General features: G+C 39.0%; 1 protein-coding gene across 2 annotated transcripts; it reads left to right on the top strand.

Annotated features, from left to right (window-relative positions):
- Nucleotides 1-14,003: 14,003 nt before the first annotated feature.
- On the top strand, nt 14,004-24,525 carry ppp1r26 (protein phosphatase 1, regulatory subunit 26). 2 transcript variants are annotated; one of them, XM_084935648.1, is made up of 5 exons: nt 14,005-14,399; nt 18,069-21,409; nt 23,517-23,631; nt 23,751-23,836; nt 23,941-24,525. In XM_084935648.1, exons 2-5 carry the CDS (start codon nt 18,138-18,140, stop codon nt 23,996-23,998), a joined length of 3,531 nt encoding a protein of 1,176 aa, XP_084791774.1. In that variant the 5' UTR covers nt 14,005-14,399; nt 18,069-18,137; the 3' UTR covers nt 23,999-24,525. The 2 variants fall into 2 exon arrangements, with proteins under 2 accessions (XP_084791773.1, XP_084791774.1); XM_084935647.1 differs by having other exon boundaries at nt 14,004-14,399; nt 23,751-24,525.
- The last annotated feature ends 27 nt before the right edge of the window (nt 24,526-24,552 follow it).

Below are 24,552 nucleotides of genomic sequence, written 5' to 3'. Positions count from 1 at the left end.
TGCTATATTCTATATTGCTTTAGACAATGTAAATGTTACTGAAAGACAGCAGCCTGTGATTTTTAGGTCAGTGTTGAGTAATTTTGTTACATAATAGATTATTTCCATCAAAACAAATGAGGATGGGCCATCCAACACAGCCAACGTATCCGTGTTTATTAGTGTTCCTGGCGTTAAACTTGGTCCAGTGCTGTTCCACACTGGGTCTTTAGGGAGAACGGACAGAGAGCGCACATGATGTCTGCCATGCTTATAATTAGGTTGGATGTTATTGTAAAAGCCCCAGAGGTAGAAGTGAATGGAGAAAAAAAAAAGCATACATGGGAATACCATCCCCTTAGGAGACATGTGATTAAACCTTGAAATTCACAAACACTACCAAATTAACAAGGCACTGACTTCTTAAAGCTTAGAAAATGTAAAGAGGATCTATTGTGCTCATTTCTAGCTCCTTTTTTTAAAATCTTGGGCACTTATTTAACAGTCCATTGACTATGACCAATTCACTGTTACCTCAAGGCGCTTGACATGGGACTGTATAGCTCTAGGCTCTACAATGTTAGAAAGAAAAGCCCAATCAGATTATCCCCAATGAGCAAGTACTGGGAGAAGCTTCCTGACTCAGGGAGGTGCAACCACCTGGTGCAACCAGTTAGACGTGAGGGGAAAGAGAAGTGTGAATAGATATAGAGAGACCATGAAACGCAAACAGGAAAAAAAACAACAACACTAAACCCACTAATCCTGGGTGTCTGACAATCTCTAAAAAAAACTGAAGTGAAAAGTCTTTTATGCTAGTCTGCAGACATCCTCATTATTGTGTCTGAGTTGCCAGTCTATCCCAGGGTCATCCACCATTAAAAACCTCAAGGAAAACTAGAAAATTGTGAGCGCATTTCCAAGATTCTTGCCTCCTTGGATTGGTTACCAGTGGTGTTCAAAACTTTTAAAATTGTATTGCTTGTTTTCTTACATCTTCAACCTTCTGACCCCTCACACCCTGCTGTTACGCTCAGATCTCCAGATGAGCTCTTGATGTCGGGCCCCAGGGCAAAGTTTGAGACACAGGGTGGTAAAGCATTTGCTTTGAGGGCTTCAAAACTGTGGAATAACACGCCTCAGAGAAACAGATGAGATACCTTAGTGACCTCTTTAAAAAAAACTAATTTTATAAAATATGTTTTTCTATTACATGCATTCTAAGGGAGAGGATGAACGAAATGCTATGGATTACGTTGGGTTCGTGAAGCTAGTAAAACACAGGCTAGCTCAGACACTCTAGATGACTAGAATCAGATATCCTGATCCTGGTGAGCACATAGAGCTTTGAGAACATCCTTAAATGCAGAGAAAATTTTGCATCCTGTGCTTGAGGAAACTGCATCATTTCAGAAAATATTACTGGCTCAAAAGCATACATACACCCCCACTTGTGATTGGTTAAATGTACCTTAACAAGATGCACCTCGACCAGATGCTCTTGGTATCCAATAACAGTTTTCTGGCATAATTCTGGCAGAATATGTGGCAGTATTGGTACAGTTCATTTAAATTGGTTGTTTTCCTGGCACAGACTAAGCTTTAAAGCATAATGCACAAATTTTCAATAGGGTTGAGGTCAGAACTTTTGGAAGTAATCCCAGAAAGTTAATTTTAGCCTAGTCATGGTAGCCTGAGAAGCTTGGAAAGCTTGGACTTCTGATAAGTTTCATGAAGACATTTCCCCTCTCGTCAAAGAGGTTTCTTCAGTTCTGAAAATTGATGCCTGTCTAGGATCACTGATCTCATTGGAGTTGTGTTCAAGTTTAAATCATCTAGCTGTTGATTTCAGGCAATGTTAAAGAATTTGGACGTAGTTCCCCTATTTCATTATTCAGTACACTTGGTGGAGTGTACCACTGGCAGCAAAACAGCCCCTGAGCATGATACTACCACCACCATGCCTGACAGCTGTTACAGTTTTCTTAGGTTTGAAAGCCTTACAGTTACATACTTCCAAACATACTTCTTGTCATTGTGGCCAAATAACTTAATCTTTATCTCGCCTGAAGACAAAAAACTTTTATCCAAAACACATTCGGCTTGTCCATTGGGGCAGCTGTAATTTTTACTCAAGCTTGAAGGTGTCACTTTTGGGCCAGCGACTTCTTTCTTGGTTAGCAGCCTCTCAGTCCATGGTGATGTAAAACTTGCGTCACTTGTAGACATTGATACTGATGTTCCTGCAGGGACCCAGTTGATGTCGACAATAAATTCAAACTTGTGCACCCAATTTAAGCTGTACAAGTATTACATTCTGGAAAAAGAAGAGTTCAAGGAAAACATCAAAAGAACAAAATACCATAGCAATTCATTCCCATGATGAGTGTATGTAAACCTAGGACCAAAACTGCACATGAGAGATTTTGAAGCCTTTCCCTCTCACATAAACTGGCCTTTGTAAAAGAAGATGAGCAGGTCGTGATTGTGAACTACTTCAAGGCATTACATTTCTGACTAAAAGGAATGCCTGTTCACATTTCTCCATATACTCAGTTTTTGTTGTGCTGAGTTTTATGCATCGGGCCTCGGCTCTGTGAAGGCCATAGCATATGATTTGCATTATTTTCATACTCATCAAACAATTCATTTGACCTCTTGTGCCCTGCATGGAAGAATTTGCATTTGTTAGTGTATGAAGACTGATTTATTCAGATTTCTCCTTGAATTTTACATCTATTTCTGCATATTATTTACAATTAGTCACAAAACACGGCATTGTGTCCAGCAGTTCATATTATAAATCATATTAAAAACAGACGGTGTGTTTTCTAGACAAAATTCCTCATACCAATGAATGTGCATTTCAGGGTTTTTTTTATGCTAAATATTCTAAAAAAAGACCAGCTTTTGTCTAGAAATGAAAAGGTGCTACTGAAAGACAGGAAAACATTGCTGCCTGTAGTGCTGATATCTGAGCTTGTGAAATGCCCCTCCTCCATGCGGTGAGAGAAAATGCCTTTTTTGGTGCAACGATTGAGATGATCTACTACGAATTTCATCCTACACAGAAGATTAATCAAATTCAAATGGCAAAATGAATGATTGTTGGAAAAAGTCCCAAATGCGTAACTGCCCTGCAATTTTCACGACAGGAACTCATCAAATCATATTCCCCGTGGAGTGGAGGTGTTGAAGGCACATCCGCTCACACGTTCTATCTTTGTGTCTGCGTGTAAGTCCCTATCGTTCTCTAGAATATTCCATGAAGCAGAAAAAAGGGGGTCTGAAGGACAGTTGGGCATGGCCAACCTGCTGAGAGAGAAATTAAATGTACTTTCTTCACCAATCAATACCCCACTGTGTGGCGATGATAGAAGGTTGTTGGGGTAAAAAATAGTGTGTTTATCTGACATGACATTGTCCTTAGAGCTGCCAGGGTCATCACACACACTGCATGTGCAAACATTAGCTAAAACCATTAGATATCTCATTAAAATCAGCCTTTATCTCATCTGCCCCTGAGTGATCTATAATAAATTCATTCAATTTTTTTCATAAGCTGATAAATTTATTGATTTTCCCCGGAAGGAAGGAATTTTAAGTGTATAATAATGAAACAAAAGTTGTTCTTATACAGCCCGTGGTGCTCACACCAACATTTATCTTTTCATGCAACTCATTTTCATCCATTCTGAAAATTAATTTGAAATGTCAAAGTATTCTGGAGTGCTTAGCTGCCTTTGCAGCAGAAACAGTATACTAAAATAGTTACAGCCTTCATCCCCCTCCGCACATTTTCAACTATGCATGCCTACTAACTATCACATTCCCGTACATCACCAAGCTACAGGTTTATGGTCTCAGAATATTCTGACATACACATAGTGAAAATGTACTATAGAGGCCAATAATGGTGGCCTAAAGTTTCCCAGAGCATTTATGGATGTCTGCCATATAACATCCCCTTGCCCTTTAAAGAACACCATGTCTTGACCGTCCACAAATGTTGTATTAATCTTACAAAGAGTGACATCCTTAACTCCAAACTCAGAACATTCTGAAATCATATTTCTTCTTTAAGCTGGGGTGTTATGTAATGTAAAGAAATAAAAAATAGTCATAACATATTGTGTATTTTGGTATAATGCTGTAATGGGACCAACCAAGAATCGGATGTCTTTTGTTGTTCGCCAATTTCAGTCATCTGGTTCTGTTTGCAGACATTTTTTGATGTTTATGTCATCAAGAGGACCATATGAGAACATTTTTCCAAAAAGCGTTCTGTGTGGTTTCCCCAACAGTCCCAAATAAAACATACACATGTCACTATCAGGGAACCATAAGAGAATTCCTGTTGATATTCCAAATGTTCTCTTTATAGATCTGCAGTATGGGCATAACTTAGTTGCAATGAAAAATCCCCTTAAAGTCATGTGTTATGACTAACTTTTACCCGTAGGTGAAAATTTTTATTAAGTCCTTAAAAAAAGGTACTCATGTGACCAACAAAGGAATGTTATAATGTCAGCAACTGTTAGTTGTCAGAGTGACAATGGCTGGTTGGACAAATTTGACATACTAGAACATGCCCATGCTACAATATTCTTTGGACTATTCTTGCTTTTGGCAAATTGACATTCTTACTTGCACTGTTAAAAAAAAAAAAAAAAAAAAAAAAAAAAGGGGGGGGGGGGGAGGGGGGGTACATGTCGTTTGCATGCTAAGAATTAGTCATTGGAATTGCTCATTTTAGCCCATTGCTAGTCACTTCCTAGGCAATGTGTCATCATAATATATCATGCATAATTCAACTTTTGTGAATAACAATAAGATGTTAATGTTGAAAATTAAAACAATATAATGTTTTAATCAAGTGTTATTGGTAGATTATTGGGTTAATTTAGCTTGATGCTAGGTGGTTGCTACACAATGACACAATAGATTGCTACACAATCTATTGTGGACCATTATCTTAAACAGATAATGGTCTACAAGGAGTTTGCGAACTAAGAAACGATATTTACAGGGGTAAATATTGTGTAAGGCCTGAGTCCCCCTGACCAGGTGGTGACTCCGTGCCAACCAGGTAAATTACGCTAAGCTGTAGCAATGCAAACTAGAAATGGAGACTATGCACTCTCAAAGTCAAATTTGTGCCATACTGCTGCCTCTAACACATTTCAACTTTTGCTTTAAAGGCAAACAGTTTCCATCTCTGGTTTGCATCACACATTTCACAGAAAAGTCAGTATTGCTGGAAACTGTGACAACCAGCTAGCAATCAAAGCAATAGCAAGGTGTCACTTCAACTCCTTGCAACTTCATGGTAGCGACTGCCAGCATGAAAAAAGCAGTTGATTTCACAGAATCTGCCAGCAACCACTGGTACATATAAAGGCTCAAATATCTATATACACTCCTACTAATATTTGGTTAAATGTTCTTTAGCAAATTGCATCGCTTTTGGTAGCCATCAACAAGCTTCTAGTATAAATATAGCCAGGCTATATAAACATAGCCAGATATATGATTTATCGGTGTTCTGGCAAAAAACCTGCTTCTAAGGATAGTCCACAAATTTTCAGTAGGGTTGAGATCAAGATATTAGAAGTCTATTTCAAAAGCTGTTAGCTTGTTATAAAATCAGCTCTGATATGGGTTTGGGACCATTGTCCTTGGAACACAATTCGCAGTCAGGTTTCAACCATCTAGCTGTTGATTTGAGGTGAAGTTGAAGAATTTAGTGGGAGTCTTTCTTTATTATTCTATCCACTTTGTGCAGTGTACCAGTACCACTGCCAGAAGAACACCCGAAGAGTATGATGCTGCTACCACCATGCTTGTTACACTGTCCTTAACAAAACCTCTTGTAACAAAATAGTTCAATCTTTGTCTTATCTGAAAATAAAACTTTTCTCCAAAACACATTTGGCTTTTCCGTGTAGGCATCTTAAAATTTCAGTTAGGCTTGATGGTGTGGGTTTTGTAGCTTGGACTTCTTCCTTGGTCGGCCTCCTCTCAGTGAAACTTGTGCACATGATAAGTATATGTAACTCAAAACTAACCAAAACTGAAAGAGTGCCTCATGTTGTATGATGTAAATAACGTAAAATGAATGAACAAATATTAAAATATATAAATTAAATTAAAAAAATCTACAGAATCTGCCAGAAAACTTACTATTTTACTGGATCATCAGTAGTGGAAGAATATAGTACTGGAAGAATATAAATTGAATTATTTACAAACCACTCCAGATCAGTAGTATCTGGAGTGGTTATGCAGCATGGTCTCTGAATGATATTGCAGATCATCACTATCCAACGACTGTGGGCAAAAAAAACGGACATAAACTTATGACATCAAACAGGGGTACTGCACTGAATACCTGAAAAGGCTGCAACAACAGAAGAGCCTAACGCAATGGGATAACTGCTCATGTTCATTTGTTGGTCAATAGCAAACATGCTGACAAACACTACTCTCCCCTGAGTGGGATACAAGAACAAATTAAACATGGCACAAACCCAGAGCTGAATTAATCAGATTTAGCTCCTTGATTATGTTGGAATTTTTTGTACTAATGCATCTGCTGCTGCCACAGAAAATAACTCAAAATACTAGCTGCAAATGGTTAAAGGAAAAAAGCCTTCTAAATTCTTTAAGAGACAGTTTGCCTTTTTATCCAAAACATGATACATCCCCTTTGCCATCATGCTTCACACCTGCTATGAGTGTTTGGAAGCATCCACATGAATAGGATGTCAGAGATCAAAGAACCAGTGAATCATCGTACACGTCAAAACCTGAGTTGCTAATGCATTGTTTTGTTCCTGAGAGGCTTTACATTCACCGTGGTGACAGATACATCCAGGGGAAAGTAAGCTGCATGGAAACATTATTATTAAAGTCTTTGGAAACTGCATAAATTCCATGTTCAGCCAAAAAATATATATATAAATTGTTTTTTTGCTTGAATATGTAATTTGCTGTGTGTTGAAAAGCACCGATGAGGTGCCTCACCTTGACTGGAAGAATATAAATTGAATTATTTAGTTTGACCTGGTTTATTTGACAGTCACAGTGTTTTCCAGTTTATATCGTCGCTATTACAAATTTGTGAAAATAGTTTGGGTGTTTTTTCCACTTAGATTGAATTTCACATCTTTGCTTGTAAGAACCATTGCGGGTGGATCTGGTTGGCAAAAATCTGCCACTTTAAACACAAACGCAGCACTGGCCCACTCTCTTTGTGTGTGGGCGGAGTTGCATATGTGCATACATGTGTGCTGAGTGGGAGCAGGGGCACAGCTGGGGTCTTGGCTTTCTCTCTGAACACCGTCTTCATCCTTTTTTACGTCTCATTGTAAAACCTCTCCTTACCAAACTCCTAAGCTTCTCATCTCTGTGAAGTATCTCTGTGTCGGGCTCAAGCGCTCTCTTTTTTCTTTTCCAGTGTCTCCTCGTACTGTTGAGGGTGGGAAAGCTTATGAATATTTTGAAACTGTCTGAAGCATATTTGGGGGTTCGCTGAGATGTTACTGATGGTACAAAGGTGCACTAGATCTTGTGTTTCTGCACCTATGAGATTAAACGAAGAATACCTTTAACATTTTATAACAAAAACAGGCCACAAAGAATTTTTGCATGGATTCAAAATTTATGAGGGAAGATTAAAGATTCTGAGAAGAGTTCTTAGTAAATTGTGTGCCCTCATTGATTAGCCATAATGAGTTTGTGATGACTCCTGCAGGAGGAGGAAATCTCCAGCTTGCAAAACAAACAGAATTCTTGGCTTTATTCCACAGGCAATTCGATTACTAAATAAGATGAGTAGAAAACACCATTATCTCTCGATATGAGCAAATATTTATACACATATGTACTATAAATGTATTTATATTCACCATTTCTTTCTATTGATAATAGTACCATTGTTGGTCTTGCTTGCAATGACCTGCACAGTGATTAAAAATAGAATTTGATTGATACTGCTTAGTCCATTTTCCTAATATCATGACTTGTATTTCCGGCACCCTGAACCTCTTAGCCTTATCTATGTAAACTAGCGAAAATGTTTTGAACTTGCACACTCTCCATTTGTCAGACTCTGAATTCACATGTCAGCAAGACATGTGCACTTCTGCTACTTGACAGCTACATTAGGAAAAAATAATGGCCCTGCCAAGTGGCATTTCAAGCTCTAGATCAGTTTAATTCTAGCCTGTTAAACATCAACCATCCATTCAGGCTGTCAAGCTCCTCTAAGGGGATGATTCAGAATGAGAAGAGACAAATTAAAATGAACTTTGAATTATAATTAATCCTATTACAGTACTACCTTTTTGCTCAATCCAATGGTGCAAATAGAAGTGCCCACAGTGGCTCTCTGCTGCCACCTGTAGCATGGATTTTGAGAGCTATTAAAAGCTAAACATTTCCATTGAGGGTTCCAAGTCAAATTCTAAAAAAATCGGAATGTTTTTGAATGATTATGAGTTATATGAACACATTTCAATTCCAAAATCCGCTTTGTGTAACATACAGAATGTGCTGCTTTTTTATCATTTAATTTGGGATATTGTGTTTTTTGCTTGTGGATCTTTTATATAAATTGAATCTTTTGATGGTTGATGGTTAGAGTAAGCGGCTAAGGAAAGCATTAGGTCAATCAGATGTCATTACTAATATATGAAAAACAAGTATTTTTTATTTCTTTTCTGTGTGTGTTTGTGTGTAAGAAATGGGAGAAAAGTGCATCATCAGTCCTAATGATAGATAGTGTCTCATATACTGCAAGAAACATTAGGTTAAACATATTGTAGTCTAGATTTATTTATTTATTTGTCTTTTTTTTGCCGGTTTTATCTTATCTATCCTTAGGTCATGCATCTATAAAACAGTAATTACTCTCTGTAAATAAGCACAAACCACAGAGGCTAGTGGAACTTTTACACAGGTCCACACTGCCATCTGGTGGTAGATTAGATAAAACTCGCTTTAACATAAAGTTGTAACAGTAAAGGATGAGCAAAATTTGTGTATGATGTGTGACTTGCAAGTAGCTGGAGACAAAAATACTGTCAGATTTAGATTGCCTTTGGAGTTACTGCATAACTGTTAATCATTGGAAACAAGTCTTTTGGAGTGATTTTTGGTGAAACGATGAATGTCTACAGCCATCTGTAAATCACTATAGAGGCTCTGTCATGGTTTGGGGCTGTTTTTCAGCCAGTGCTGTTGGAGATATTGTCAAAATTGATGGAATTATAAATAGACAAAAGTACAGTGAGATTTTGATCCACAATGTAATACCATCTGGAAACTTTCTGATTGGCAACAGCTTAGTTATTCAGCATGACATGACCTAAAACGCACTGCCAACGCAGAAAAATCTTACCTGGATTAAAAAACAGCCAGTGGAACGCTATCAGTCATGGACTGCCCACCCTAGATCCCAACATCAAGCAGTGTTGGATGATCTTGATAGAGAACAGAACAAAAGGCGGCCACCATCCAAAGATGGGTTTGAAATGTCCTTCAAGAAACCTGGAAAACTAATCCTGAGTACTACTTAACAAATTTACAAGAAAACTTGCCTGAGAGAGTTCAGCCTGTGAAGAAGAATAAAGGTTCTCATACCAAATATTAACTTTCAGGCTCATTAGAATTATACATGTACTGTATTTCCATTGATGTTTGCATGCTTCAACAAGTCACTGCACCGATTTCCTATTTTCCTGGCAAAATATAAAGGAATGAGGCATGGCTCGAGACTTTTGCAATGTACTGTGGTTACAATCAGTGTCTTGCAAGCAGGGCATACCTGAAACAATTATTTCTGCTAGCTATGAGCTCTTCTCAAGAGGGCTTCTTATTCTTTGTATACAGTAGGTCCGCCGAATGTTTAAACAACCAAATATTTAAGCAGACTGTCATGACTTTCATAGCATTCACTCATTTAAAATGTGACTTCTGGACAGCAGCATTTGCCTTTTCAAAGGAGATCGGCATATTGACCCACAGGAGATACCAGTGCAATATAAACTGCACCAATTGTTCCATTTTAGAAAACACATCCTATATATTCTGCTTGCCTGTTTTCACCCCTATAATCCAGCCAAGTTGTGGGCTTCAAGTTATCCATTCCAACTTTTATAAGCACCCGCAGGTTTACTCACTAATGAGCACAGAGAAAGTTTGAACAAATGCATGCGGGTTCACATTTGTGTGATGCCACACTAAGAGCTAGTTAATTCAAATAGAATATCACAGTTGCTGGATATGTGAGCACTGGTTTAATTTAATAAGAAGCCCAGATAGAGACAGAAGACCAAAAAGACTTAGTTCGAACATCATCTGCACTTAATCATTTGCATAAACGAATGACTGCTCATTTTATTTTTATAGTGCACCTTGAGAACGTGATGGATTTGCAGTCCAGATTAAATAAACCGTACGGTCGCTCAGTTCATTTGGTCTGTGGCCACATTGGATCATCCTTTGCAATGCTTCATGTCTTGTTAAAGACCAAAGCATGCAAAAAGAGCAGGCTAGCTGCCAACAAAGAGAAATACAAATGAGCATAAAGAATTTAAATGTTGGTTTCTGTTCGCCTGCCTCAGTTCACAATCTTTTTTTCAAATAAGTAAATGCTCTAGTCTTTGTAGTCTTCAGGGCAACCCACTACAGGTGAGCAGGGAAAACCTTTAACTAACAGGTATCACAGTGAAAATCCCCCTGGATTGTTGCTCATATTAATCCTTTCTCTTTTGTTATTTATTTTCATTTTACATGTTTGGTGAAATGGCATGGCTGGGTTTAAGGAGTGAGCAAGTTGCTGTCCATGGTGCTGAACCTCTTTTTTTACTTCCTACGTGCCAATGCATCCACATTAAAAACGCAATTTGGAAAATGAGCAGAGACAGAGAACAAGAAGCAAAGTCAAAGAGGCAGTTTTGGGTTTTTTTGTCTTTCCATCATGGCTTTTTGTTTTATTATCAGATGAATGAGTCTGAACTATTTGCACGGCCCTCTGACGTCTTTTCTCAGTGAGGCGTTGTCTCAGTCTCAGTTATCAACTAACATCGAGAACTAGCTTCCCACTTGCTCATTTGCATGCAGATGAAACCACCACACGGCCGGGCAAACTGCATTTCAAGGTCAGCGCTGTACACCAACATGCTGCTGCTGCTTGTGCCAATCTAGGTGCCTACATGACAATAGACCCAATTACCGCTGGAACAACTCAAATGGCTTCTTCTTTTATTCTTTTTCTGCAGGAAAATTATGCAAAGTGAGTATTTTAATATGCACGCCTTACTCAGAGCTGTGTAGTTACAGTAAGACATCTTCTAGCACTAATACTTTCTCATTGTCCCACAAGACTTTGCCTCTCTAATAAAGAGAAAATGCTTCTCAAATGTGCTTCTTTTTACATAGACATTTCCAACTCTTAAAGGGCAATAGAGCAGTCACAGTCAGAGATTTTACATTTTCAAACCTGACTGAATTAACATGAAAACGCGTCTTCTGGTGAGATGTACTGACTCATATCTAATGGCAGCAAATGTTCAAGTGCATTAATTATTACCTGCACCTTTCAAATGCCTTTTTTTCACCAGTGCTCATTTATATTGAGGAGTTTAGCTGACTGGGGAGAGAAGAAGAGTAAGAAAAGAACTCAACCAATTTTCCATTAGTATTATGGGAACAATAGTAAAGCTTATCCTGACTATCTGTACTCACTCAGTAGTAGCCTCGGTTTGTTCTGATCACCTAATAAGATCTCTAAAAGATGGTGGCAGCATTTTCCATGTCTCCCTCTACCTGAGGTTAGATTGTTGATGCATCCAGCTTCACCTGCCTTGATAAAAAATCCATTAAGTGACCACAGATTAGAGTTGACTTTAAAGGCTTTTCATGGCCTCTCTTCTGCTATATACAGTACCCGAGCCTATACAAAGGCTGAGTCCTGAGGCTAGAGTCTAAAACCTAAAAGTAACAGAGAATTTCTTGCCAGAGCCCTGGAGCTATGGAATAAACTGCCTCAGGACATGGGGCCAGTGACATCTTTTACATCTCTTTTTAAGATTTTTTTTTTTTTTTTGAGAACCCCTACTGATTTTATCCAGCTGCTTTTATTTCTTGTATTTCTCTCATTTAACCCAATGGAGTTTGTGTTTACTGTACCACCCTCCTTTATTTGGTATTTTAGTTGGGTTTGCGATCTATTATTAAAATAAATTGAATACAGATACATATAAAATGTAAAACACATTAAATACACTATGTTTTGTGTGTAGCTTTCAGTGCAAAACAGAATGACTTCTGTATTCATCATAAGAAACTCAACTACCAGTGTTTATGTTAATTAAAACATCCACTTTTAAGACTTTTGGTGTAACAGCACCTCTGTCATTTTGACCTATTTAGACATATTTTTCCATATCTTCAGGAAAACTGATTTTAAAGTTTTAAAAAATGAGTGGCAGAGCGTAATAAGAACTTGGTCCCAGCCAAAAGCCAAGACACAAGATGAGGATCGGGTGGAAAGTTCAGAGAAAGCAAACAATGGTATATGGTAATAGATGGTAAAAAGCTCAATTCTTTCTTGGAGGAGTCTAGTAAAATGCCAAAGGGGAAATATTTTCAAATAATTTCTTACTCTGTGGAATATTACTACATAGGAAAGTGTATTTTCAACATTATGTGTTGCAGGAAGGGATCTGCATTACATTACACTGTTTTTATATATATATATATATATATATATATATATATATATATATATATATATATATATATATATATATATATAGATAGATAGATATATATATTTTTTTAATACTACAGTGTCATGGCAAGCAAACCTGAAGAATGCTAACCAAATGAACTCCTAAAAGACAGATACCTGGAAATTTTCACCAGTGTGTATACCTAAAAAGTGGTATAGAATTACAGGATCATTAATAATATGAATGAATGGCATGACGTAACCAACAGCTTGGAGAAAACATTAGTAAATACAATGTAAAAACTGTAAAGGCATCTGAATCTAAAGTGAGAAGATTTATAGCACTATTGTTAACATTTATTGTAGCCTTATTATCTTTAGGTTTTGGGCTTGAAACGGTCAAGGCCAACAAATTACATTGCACTTACTTGCAGAGGGCAAATGCCCAGAAGCTGTGATTGATTGATTAACTTTAAAAGTGATGGTTTTTTTGTTTGTTTTTTTGTTTTTTTCCACCCTTGAATGAGAACTGGAATTAAATCTAAGCTATAACAATCTAAAATTAAAGAACATTAGCACTCCTGTAATGACATGGTATAAACTTTCTACTTTGTGGGCCCCTAAGGAAGTGATGATTAGGATTTTGTAATTGTGCAACCTTTCTGGAAATCTAAGCACTCTAAAGGAGGTTTAAGTGTTGTAGAGTCAGCTTGGCAGAAGCTGAGCACCAGTAGTTGTGCTTTCCTCCCATTCTTCCTTCGGTGTGCCTTCTGAAAGAGGGCTTTGTGAGCTGTAAAAAAAAAAAAAAGTCTAAATCACACCGTGACTTTTTGACAGAAAACCTTTTGATCAGTGTTTAGAGAGGTATCCATCCCTATTTTTTTTCCACTTTGCGTTTGCTTGTTTGTATAAGGATCCCTGTATAAACGTGCCTTTTAAAGTAATTTTACATCTCCCCTGGTAAATTCAAGATCAGAGCTCCATTGAGTTAGTCCCACAGCTATGCATGCTAGTTTATGTTCACGTGACTCTTCAAAAGATCAAGAAATAATAATAATACTAATAAAAGACGTATGCATTTCCACCATTATATGTAATTTTCATGTAAAAAGTAAATATAGTAAAAGTGTAATACAAATATTACAGTTTTTTAAGTGTAAAATATGAATTACATGTCAAGTAAAACAAACACATGCCACTAAAAACTGCATTATACCACCCTGAGAACTCTAGAGTTGATATCAGTGTGGAGTATAGACTGGGAGTTGTCTGAGGAGATAAAACTTTGGAGGCGTATTAATCCTCTGTCATGCTCTAGATTTTCTTTAGGGTTCCTGGCGGCAAAGTGTTTAACTTTATAAATGCGCCATCGTTATATTAGACGTACCGATTGTTTTTGCAGTGTAATATAGAAGCAAGACATAAAATGTAAGCGCAAACATTTTCCGGGAGAAAAGCCGATACCCTATTTGAATGGATCCATGCTTGGTTGGACTCCGGTTTAAGGAAGCTTGTCCGCCCGGCAGTCGGAGCGGAGGGGCACTCGACGGCGAGAAGCTTCAGGCGCGGTGTTAGCTGCTGACGGACACCGAAATAGCTCCGCGACGGCTTTCCGAGCATCTTAAACCAGCGCAGCAATGTGCATATTGTCGCCGTAACTCTCGTTCTGTGTCATATTCAGGTGAGTAAAACTTGAAAATTGCCTTCCTTGTGGCTCAATTTGTGTGAAGATAGCCCAGGCTAGGAGTGTACGCTGTGGCTCAGTACAAAGGCTTTCTTTGCCGGAGAAAATGCCGGGGCTGCAGCAGCCGGGAGGCCCGCTTGTGTCTTTCAAGTCACCGACTAGCCTTGCTTAACTCTCCCAATGTTTCACACCGCTTCCTCCATTTCTCGCCCAAACGTCGCGTTTCTGCTCAGTCTAAACGCACTTAGTGGCATTACTTACGTTCTAGCGGGTTGTGGACCGAGTGCTGTGGGTTTTGACAACCGTGGCCGGTGCGAAGAAACATGGTTGCTCTGCGGAGTCTCCTAACGATGCAAGCCGGGCAGCTGTGCACTCCGCGCCGCTATAGGGTTACGGGGACAGCCGGGGTTGGTCTGCTGAAACCAGGAAACCGTCCCGTAGCGAAAATACTGACAACGGCACGTTTACTTATGAAACACAGAAAATGTTGTTCGTGAATTGTTGGTATGTTTGGCGAAAGTTTCTTTGTATACATAATACATGAAACAAAGTTGGCGTAAGACTCCGGTATGAGGCGTATTTGGCTCGGTTTATAGGCTTTTTTTTTCAGTGGCGCGTCTTTATTGACCCATTCTGGTTACGTAGTGTTACTTGTACTTTCTACCGGGTTCAGCGAGTTAAACGCATTAATCGGGATGGTTAAGAGTTTAGCCTCGTAGCTGGGCTATAGGGGGGCTGGCTGTGCACCCCTGTAGGCTGCAGACTGAGCTGGAAGGGCGGATTTCCAATTTGTGCAAGCAGGCTAGGCTCGGGCTCCGCGACTCATCCAGCAGGTTGATGCCCGAAGGCTACTTGATGGTGACGGGACCCTGCAACGTTTATCTCTAGTTTTAGCCTAGTTTATCCCTCCATATATAGAAGGGCCAAGGTCCCATCCTATAACTGTGGAACCTGACAAGTGTCCGGACAGCCACTGTTTATTAGTGTGTCAGTTTTAATACTCTGTCCTCTCAAATGTGTTTGCATTTTTAACAGAATGCAAACAACCTGTAATGTCTTTAAGTAACATATCAAAAACGTCATAATTTTATTGTAACTACACCTGTACTACACTTATGATAGGTCCAGATCAGATACCGCCCTATCAGAGCAAAGGAATTTCCTAAGATACCTTGCTTAATTAGAAAGGTGCATTTCTAATGCACTAAGTACACACCAGAAAAACTCAACAGCTGACTTCTTGGAGGGACCTTTAGTGCACTCCAGCCTAAACCAGATAAAATAACACTCACCTGTCACTCGAAACAGGCACAACCCTAACTTTAAGCCTTAATACCAATGAGTGTTCTAAAAATGTGCATGACAGAGATGCGGCATGAAGAGTGGTGAAAGACTGCTATACTGATCAAAGTCATAAAGATGTTTATTTCTGCTGTAAAGCTGTGCATTCTACAAAAATTTGCTCCCTTTTGGAGCGAGCCTCAAGTGGCCATTCCAGAAACTGCAGTTTAGTGCACTTCCATAGCCATTTGAGAACAAAAGTCAGCTACACCGGCCTGTTTCCTGTTTTTAGGACACATTTTTTCTAAAATGGAAAAATTTTAGAAAGGAAAATTTATCGCTAACAACTGAGATATCTTTAATGTGACAAGAACCAGCATCTAGGTAATTCCTGGTAAAACAAGAAAAGGGAAAAAGGATCCCACATCAAAAGTGGTGAGAACTCCTACTTTAATAAGCACATAGGGTCTTTGATCTAATGGAAATATTTCTGTAAAGTAACTAGTAGCATAGTGTTGCAATATTGTTGCAATGTATTGATACAGGGACACCAAATATCCATCCATGCATTCTCTTCAGCTTATCCTGGGTGTTGGGGGGTTTATTAAATAAATTAAAATACAATGACGACAAGACGACTCATCTCATGCACCACCATCCTGAGACAACGTTAGCCTAGCAAACTTGTATTAAATTGGATCAACCAAACAACCATCCAACACATTGGTCTTGACAAGTATTCTTTACATTGCAAATGTACAAAAAAATGACACGAGTAGGGAAAAAATATACCGCGTCCATTATTGAATGGAAAATAAATTAGAAAGTATTTTTCATGCTGTTAATTTGAGGAAGTGAATTCAGTAATTGGGAGCCACAGAAGTATTAAAACACAGCTGCCAACATTTCACTTACACTCTGGATGTGCCTTGATTAAATGGTGGCCTCTGGATTGTTATCAAATCTTTGCAGCCTGTTTTATATTGAACTTTTTTTTTAATATTCTGGTTTGTGGGGGGAGGGGGGAGTTAATTGTTAAAATAGATGAACATGCCACTCGGGTTGGTGTAAGATTGGATCGATTACAATTGGTTGTTTTTCTGTCCGGCAACTGATGATGCTCTAGGCATTTTAGAAGGCCGTGCAGTGGCTTAATGGGTCAGCTGTAGACTCAGTTTTGTTGGGGTCTTTTTGTTTGCTTTTAAAGTGCTTTTCAGTTGATGGGTAGACTTAATTATTTTCAGAAACCTTCGAGCTATGATGTGTGGTACCAGACTTGAAGGAGAAAAAGTGGTCTGTAAAATCTCTGTGCTTAAAGTGACGGCATCGTAATGTTTGCTTTGTCCACCCAACAGCTTTAATGCCTGAATTATCAAAAAAGTAACAAAAAGCAGAAAAAAATGCACATTTAAAATAGATCAAACGGTTTTTCAGCTCAATGTCTACTAGCTGATTACTACTACTCGGGGTAAGGGGAAAGAAATCAGTATGGCATGATATTGCTTGTTACGTGTGGCTGTGATGTACTTTTACAGGCTCACCTGAAAAACCTTCCAACACACTTATTTGACAAAGTTGCCTCCTATTCAGAGCAGGCTGATAGCTCAGTGACACAGTAAAAATGGGACAGCAACCTCCTTCCATATACAAAAAAAGAAAAGAAATTTTAAATGAATTTTTCATATACTGCAACCGACTTCAACATGGGGTTTCTAAATGGTTTGCCAGAGCTTGAGGGTGTTGCACACTCATGACCACTTTTGATTGCAAGACCATTGCACAGATTGCCTGATAGTAGGCAACCGTTCTACAAAAAGTTCCAGTCTAACTTGAACTTACAACAATCACTCTCAGATAAATTGTCAAAATTGTTGCAAATAATTGCTTTCCAAATAATGAATGCAGGCAGATTGTCATCATGTTGCCATCAGCCTGAATGAGTCTTAAATGATAACAATTCAAGTGGACTTGACTCAACTGGCCACTGGTTGTTCTAAGTGTTCATTTGGACCCAGTTAAAGTGTAATAACAACAGCAGAGTGGGCCATAAAACAACAACCAATCACAGAAGACCCTTCAGATGATCTGGCCTACTATAGGATTAATCCCATCATGAGCAGTTTGGCATTTTTCTTGACATGCTGTCATGGTTCAGCCACGCTTAAGTAATCTGAGGCTATCTGTGTGTATGTATTAAAGCTACAATAAAACATGATAGCAATATTGGGCATAAAGGACCTGATTTTCAACTCTTACAGACTGTAAAATTTGAGTAACAGCAGTTTGGTTGGATGAAGTCTAATTGTAGTTTTAATAATCATCACTTTGGTGACATTTTTTCTTTCTGTGTTTTTTTTTTTTTTTTTTTTTTTTTCTTCATTACAGAGTGAAAAATGTAACTGAACGGAGTCAGCTGCGCTCCAGTGGTCGAGGACCTCACCATACTTCACTAGAATGTACTTGATGAATGTACCTCCTGTCGCAGTGACGCAAACAGAATGGAGAACATGTGGCCCGCCTGGAGGCTATAGCCCTCCAGTTTGCTTCAATGACTCTGACACAGAGTTGTCCACAAGAGGCACACCTATCTCAGACAAGGTCCAGATGATCATAGAGAGTCTTAGGAGCACCCAGTCCTCACTCGAGATGGGCGACGAGATCGAGGGTAATGTGCTATCGGGACAGGAGGGTCATCCCCAAGTCTGCAAGGTTGCAGCAGGTTCTTATGTGGGAGTCAAGTCCAAAACTAAAAGCCCCAGTGAAAACCCGCACACTGACATTTCCTCGCCAAACATCCGTGAAAGCAGTGACTCGGATAGCGACGATTCTGTGGACAGAGGAATCGAGGAGGCAATACTGGAATACCTGAAAGAAAAGGATGATCACAAACGCAAAGCAGAACCATGCTCGACTTTTCTCCCATCATCTAAAATTCAGAGAAGAAACCCATCCATTCCCGAGGTGTCCAAACAGCACAGCAACAGCGATGCATTCTTGATTGCGGGTAGCAATTTTTCAAAAAGCCTCAAAGTCGAGACCCCAGCAGTACCCACTGTCATACCTATAAAAAAGTGTATTAAAAACAAGGCATCTCTAAATGAAAATATAGTTAAGAACTTCAATTTGAATAAAAGCACAAACAAAAGTTTGGAGTGTTCAAAAGAGCAAGCAAGAAATCCCTCTAAACCAGTGAGTCTCGTCAACAAAACTGTCAGTTACCCCGTCACGGCTAAGATGGAAGACTCAAATGATTCCAGTAGCGACGACGGCATCGAGGAGGCCATTCAGAGATATCAGCTGGAGAAAAAGGAGCAGCAGAACACAGCAGAAGCTTTCGATCCACGTGCATTCAAAGAGGAGTCTGACTCGAGTAGCGATGACGGGATTGAAGAAGCTATTCGCTGCTACCAGCTTGAACAACTCAAGGAGAAGAGCGTCCTGAAGCCATCGCTGCACAAGCAGAAACCTTTCAGTAAGTCGATAATACACAATGTTCCAAGTACAAGCGCAGAGAATATCAAAAGACAGAAGCTGAGGAAAAAGATGACCACGACAGAAAAAGAAGTGAAATCTTTCCAGCCTACTCCATCTGTTTCTATACCCAAACCTACACTTTCAGACAGCTTGAAATGTAAAGAAAATGTATTTTTGTCATATAAAGTAGAGAGTTTGAAGGAGCAGGCAACCCCTGCCCCTCCAAAGGCCAATACAACTGCAGAGCTCATGTGTGCTGAGGCAATACTGGACATTTCAAAGACTGTCATGCCTGGGCCCTTCCATCATAGCGTTGGCCTTAGTGGTTGTGTCACCACTGAATCTTCCTTCCAGTCTTCTCTTCCTGAAAACTGCCCCTGTGAAGAAAGCAATGACAGCTCCATTGATAGTGAAGATGGGATTGAGCAAGAAATCAGGAAATTTCTTGAGCAGAAGGCCCAAGTGCACAAACAGGCACCCAGCTCTGCTGTGACTCAAGACGCTCAGGGTACAAATGAAATGGAGAAGGTGAAAGCAAATGAACCACAGATCGAAAAGAAACCATCGAAACTGTCTTTAAAGCAACGAAGAAAACACAAAGAGAAAAACATTTGTGTTTCCACCATGGCAGGGGCAGAGGACAGCGTTAAAGAAACCGCCTCTAAGCCTTTACCTGACCATACAAAAGAATCAAAGCTCTTGGCATTGCCCCAGAGAAGTCAAACACACCCTGCCACTGGATTACACAAGTCAGACCAAAGTGGAGACAAAAGCAGCTCTCTTGACAGCGATGAGGACCTAGACACGGCGATAAAAGACCTTCTGAAAACGAAAAAGAAATCAAAGAAAAAGATGAGAGACTTAAAGCGGAAATCAAGGAAGTGCCTCAAAGACGAAGACCCGCTGTTAGGAAATGCATTTCAGACCAAAAAGTTACACATTGACTCTCTTTCCAAGTGTAGTGCTTTGAAAAAGGTGCAGAAAAGTAAGAATGACAAGAAAGACAAGCCTGGGCTGGGGAAAAAGAGCATTTCACAACATAAGCAAGTTTATAAAAGTAAGAAGCACGAGCTGCATGAAGGTGAAACGGAGATCCTGAAGGGAGCTGAGCGTCCAGACATCCAGTTTGGGCACACTGCGGAAGCCGCACCTCAGATTAAGGAAGACAGCAGCTCAGTAGACAGCGATGACAGTATTGAGCAAGAGATCCGAAGATTTCTGGCTGAAAAGGCCAAGGTTTCGACCGCAGACAAAATTAAAGATGGAGATATAGCCAGGAATGGTACTGTCACTATTTGTAGCTCATTTCAAGATAAAGACATTAAACAGGAAAATCAGCTGGCTGAGATTCCAACGAAAAGTATCAGTCCTCTCTCTGAAAAGTCTCATATTAGTAGTCCGGCTCATAATAGACTTCAGACACCACAGACTGTTATTCCAGACATCTCTGCGGTCGGTGCACAATCACATCCCTCAGCCCAATCCTGCAGTCCCAGTCTTTTGGAACCAGCAGATGGGGCAGGGGCAGCTAGAACTGAGCAAAGGAGACCGTATATTGATAAAGGTGATGTCCACAACGCCACCTCACAGACGAAGAGGGCTCGACCAATTTTGAGTCCTAGCATCGCTCATTCTCGCTCAGAGGCAATCAAATGGCGCCAGAGCCTCGGACTACCTACTCACGACGCGAGGACTCTCAGTCGGACTCCGTTCCACATCACCTCATCTGAAATCAGCGAGGGTGGCTCGGTAACACATCAGAGTGGAGGAATGGGCCACAAATTACAGACTCCTGTTACTGTTTGGTCCTCTGCAAGGACCAGTAAATCACCATTCCCCTGTTCTAAAGACACTGCTGGAAATACTACATTCACATCTCCTGTTTTGAATTTTTTTTCTGCTGCCAGACAGCATCCGAGGATGTCCTTTACACGGGATCTACCCGCCGGCCAGAGGTCCCAGTGCTCCATCGAAGGGGAGAAGGAGAGTACGGTGCATATGCCCAAGGACAAGAGTGTGTTTGTGGAACTGGAAGCTAATAGGACAAATCACGTCCAGGTTCAATGCAGGGAAAGAAGCAAGGTTAAGGAGAGAGCAAACTTACTAAGGGAGAAGAAGAGCGAAGGCGAGGGTATGAAGATAGATAATAAAGAAGTGCATCTAGGAAGAAAAGAGGAAGAGTTTATAGATGAGACAGATTGTGAATCAGGCCAGAAGAGAAATCCAGAAAAGAAGCAGGGCTTTTCCACATTGTAAGTATTTTTCTTTGACCACTATAAACCATAGTGTCATCATTTTCTGATTTCTCTAATGGTGCTCTGTCAAATATTATAGATTCTGATCGAGCTCATTGATTTATAAGGGAATGTTTATTGATATTTTTTTTTATCATAAAAGCGACTTTTTTTTTATGTATTTGTACAATTTCGCAGTTGTGGAACCACAATGAAAACTTTATATGTGCTCATAAGTTATCTGTCGTTGATCGTTTGAAAAGCAATACAGTGACACTTTGGTGCAGAAAGGAATGAGCGGTAGAAAATTACATGTTCCTAAATATTTTTGCTAAAAAACAAAAAAGAAGACGTGACAAGGAAAAGAAGTCTCAGTTTGGCAGAATAAAGATTTAGGTTTGAGTCCAAAATGTTTAAAATTAGGTTGCATCTTTTCCCATCTTCCAGTAGGAAACCCAGAGCCCTGAATAGTTACATTAGTTACCTTATTAAGACTTTAAAAGTAATTTCCAACATCAGATTTAGGGATGTACCATTGGATAAGCCAGTACAAATCAAATGACACAGATGGCATTGGTCAGTGATTATTGTTTGTGTCTCATCAGGTTTGTATAAACTGTTTAAAAAAAAAAAAAATCCTGGACATTGGCTAGATTGTCTTTTTAAACAGTGGTCCTGGTATTGGTTTGAAATCTCACTGTGCATTCTTATTTATTGTAGTAGGTTTCCATCACTGCCTAGATTATGGTTTTCATTTATTTTACATGTGCGGGAAATCAAAATGGCACAAAGTTAAACGTCTGGGTGCTAAAGCTGCAGTGGTTAGGGTGAAAACATAAGTGAGACAAAACCCCAAAACAATCATTTTTTTGAGCAAAAATGCCAAAACTTTCTAAAATAGGGTTATTTGCTGCATTTCATTTCTTTGTGTGTTAGGTAAGTGGGGTTTTTTCCTCTTCAATGTCAAATAGAATCACTTTACCTGAGCTGAGCAGTCAGTACTGAAAATAAGTTTTAGTTGTAGCCCCAAACAATATTTTTAACATGAAATTAAGGGCATAATTGTGTATCTAATTTAAAAAAAAAAAAAAGACCAATCAGATTTCAATACTGTTTAAACAAACCTTAAAATATATTTAGACTAAAATACAAAGTAAGTGAACTTTTTGGTTTATTGGTTTATTATTCCTCTGAATTTTCTCATCTGTGTCCGCAATGACACAATTTACTTTGTCCAGCATGTGCTGCACTCTGCACAGTGTATATCATTAGATCTTTTGACACTTTCACAACCTTTTCACTCAAGTGCAGCAAGAGTGTTTTTATACTGTCAGCACCACCTTGAAAAGTCTCCTTCCTTTCTTTTCTCCTTCTCACATTTGTCTTATTCTTTTAATCCCTTACCTCAGACTAATTCTGTGCGCTCTGAACGATGATCATTTCAGTCAGTTTCTACTTTTTAAGTATAAAGCAGAAACAGCCACTATGTTTCAATTATTACTTTGACTCTTGTGAGCCACTTTTTTTGGGTCGGGGGTTGTTTTATTTTTAAGATAAATATCATGGGCACAGGAACCAAGTTACCACCAACCTTTTGCTTTTCACACACAGCGCTCTTCTTGTCTTTGTCTGTTCTATAATTGATTTTCATGAAAGAAAATTTAAAGCCGAGTTGCTGGTGATAGATTTTCTAGTAGTCTCGGATAAAGTCCTGCTCCAGATTCCATAAGTACCACATTTCCCCCTTGCTGTCTTGCTAAAGTTGATATTTTGTGTGGCTTGTTTTTTTTGTTTGTTTTTTTTTGTCATGTTAAAGTTTTCCTGGATTTCCTGTTTGAAAAAGGCTATTTATTTTTCTTTATGAAATAAAAAAGGCATTACTGAACATGCTGTGCATATCCAGTTTTTCTGTAAATATTTTGTAAGAAGTGTTTTTTTTCTTCTTCTTCTTTCTTTTACTCTTTCTGATGACAGAAATGTTTGCCGTGTCTTTTAAGTGCATCTGTGTAATAAAGATTGGAATCTGAGCAACAGTGGGCCTCTTGACTTAAATTTTATAATTTACGGAATTATTAAAGATTACTGCAGAAGTAGTCTGATGCATATCCTACTCTGCCTTTACCAGGTCTTTATCCAGTGCCATTGATCCCGGCATTACCTTCAGGCCTTGCATAGCTCTTACCTCAGAGGAGAGAGGCAGCATGTTCAACAGGAGATACTTGGCTGAAAAGTGCAAGAAGGTACAATTATGTGGAAACACGACAGCGTTTGTTTGTCAGTTACAAACATCATGATTTCAGTTCTTTATAAAAAAAGTTCAAATCCACAGTGTGAAGTGTGTATTATGCAATGCTTGCAGGAGAAAACTTCCCTCATTAACTCTTCTGTGCACGGCAAGGCTGTGCAGCACGTCAAAAGGAAACTTCAGTTTGTTCCAGTGAGCGGGTATGTGATCGCACCCAAATGGTTTTGTCTCAACAGTGAACGATCAAACGCAAAGAAAACTCATCTGCAACTTGAGTTTCCTTGTTTGTTTGGTTTTTTTGCAGGAAACTGGACACGCTCAGCAAGCTCAGCACACACAGTGAGATAAAAGCTGGCTTTTAAAGATGCACCTGGAAGATGCTGCCTGCTGTTAGCGCATGTATGGATTGTTGAAAAACTATTATGGACCCAAGTGTTTATGTATTACAGTTGTTGTTGTTGTTGTTGTTGTTGTTGTTTTTTAAAGTATTTAGTAAGTATGTAAAGTTTTGGTAAGTTCTTTAACAGTACTAAGGGCATTAAATTTTAATTTTGGATTAAATATGGATCCTGAACTCAGGGATACCTTGAGTATTTCAGCATTTATCTTAGCTGAATTTTTCTATTTTTTCTCGAATGCACAGTAAATTTGATTTGGGGTTATATTGTTTGAGTTACCATATATTTGTTCTTATCCTCATGATACCACTATTGTTTTTTGTTAGAAGTGGCGTCTATATTTACAAACATTTGTTCTATATTAACAGTTTTTCTTCTTACAACAAACATTGGCTTATGTTCTTGAATACGTTTCATAGCTAAATAACACAAGAACGGTACTGCCTGTGACGCTCCAACTCTTTCAATAAAGTTGAGCCGAGAAAAGGTGGGTTAATGGGTATTGTAGTTTTTACACA

This window comes from Perissodus microlepis, chromosome 7 (assembly GCF_051167445.1).
Source record: "Perissodus microlepis isolate ML-2025 ecotype Zambia chromosome 7, ASM5116744v1, whole genome shotgun sequence".
Taxonomy (NCBI): domain Eukaryota; kingdom Metazoa; phylum Chordata; class Actinopteri; order Cichliformes; family Cichlidae; genus Perissodus; species Perissodus microlepis.
Note: the sequence above shows the minus strand (reverse complement) of the source record. Positions and strands in the feature narration are given on the sequence as shown.

Bases quoted from the DNA above. Each gene is read 5' to 3' on its own strand.
- ppp1r26 (XM_084935647.1), top strand. From the start codon at position 18,138: ATGTACTTGATGAATGTACCTCCTGTCGCAGTGACGCAAACAGAATGG. The intron at 21,410-23,516 runs GTAAGTATTTTT...TGCCTTTACCAG, and splicing joins AAGCAGGGCTTTTCCACATT to GTCTTTATCCAGTGCCATTG. The intron at 23,632-23,750 runs GTACAATTATGT...CAATGCTTGCAG, and splicing joins TGGCTGAAAAGTGCAAGAAG to GAGAAAACTTCCCTCATTAA.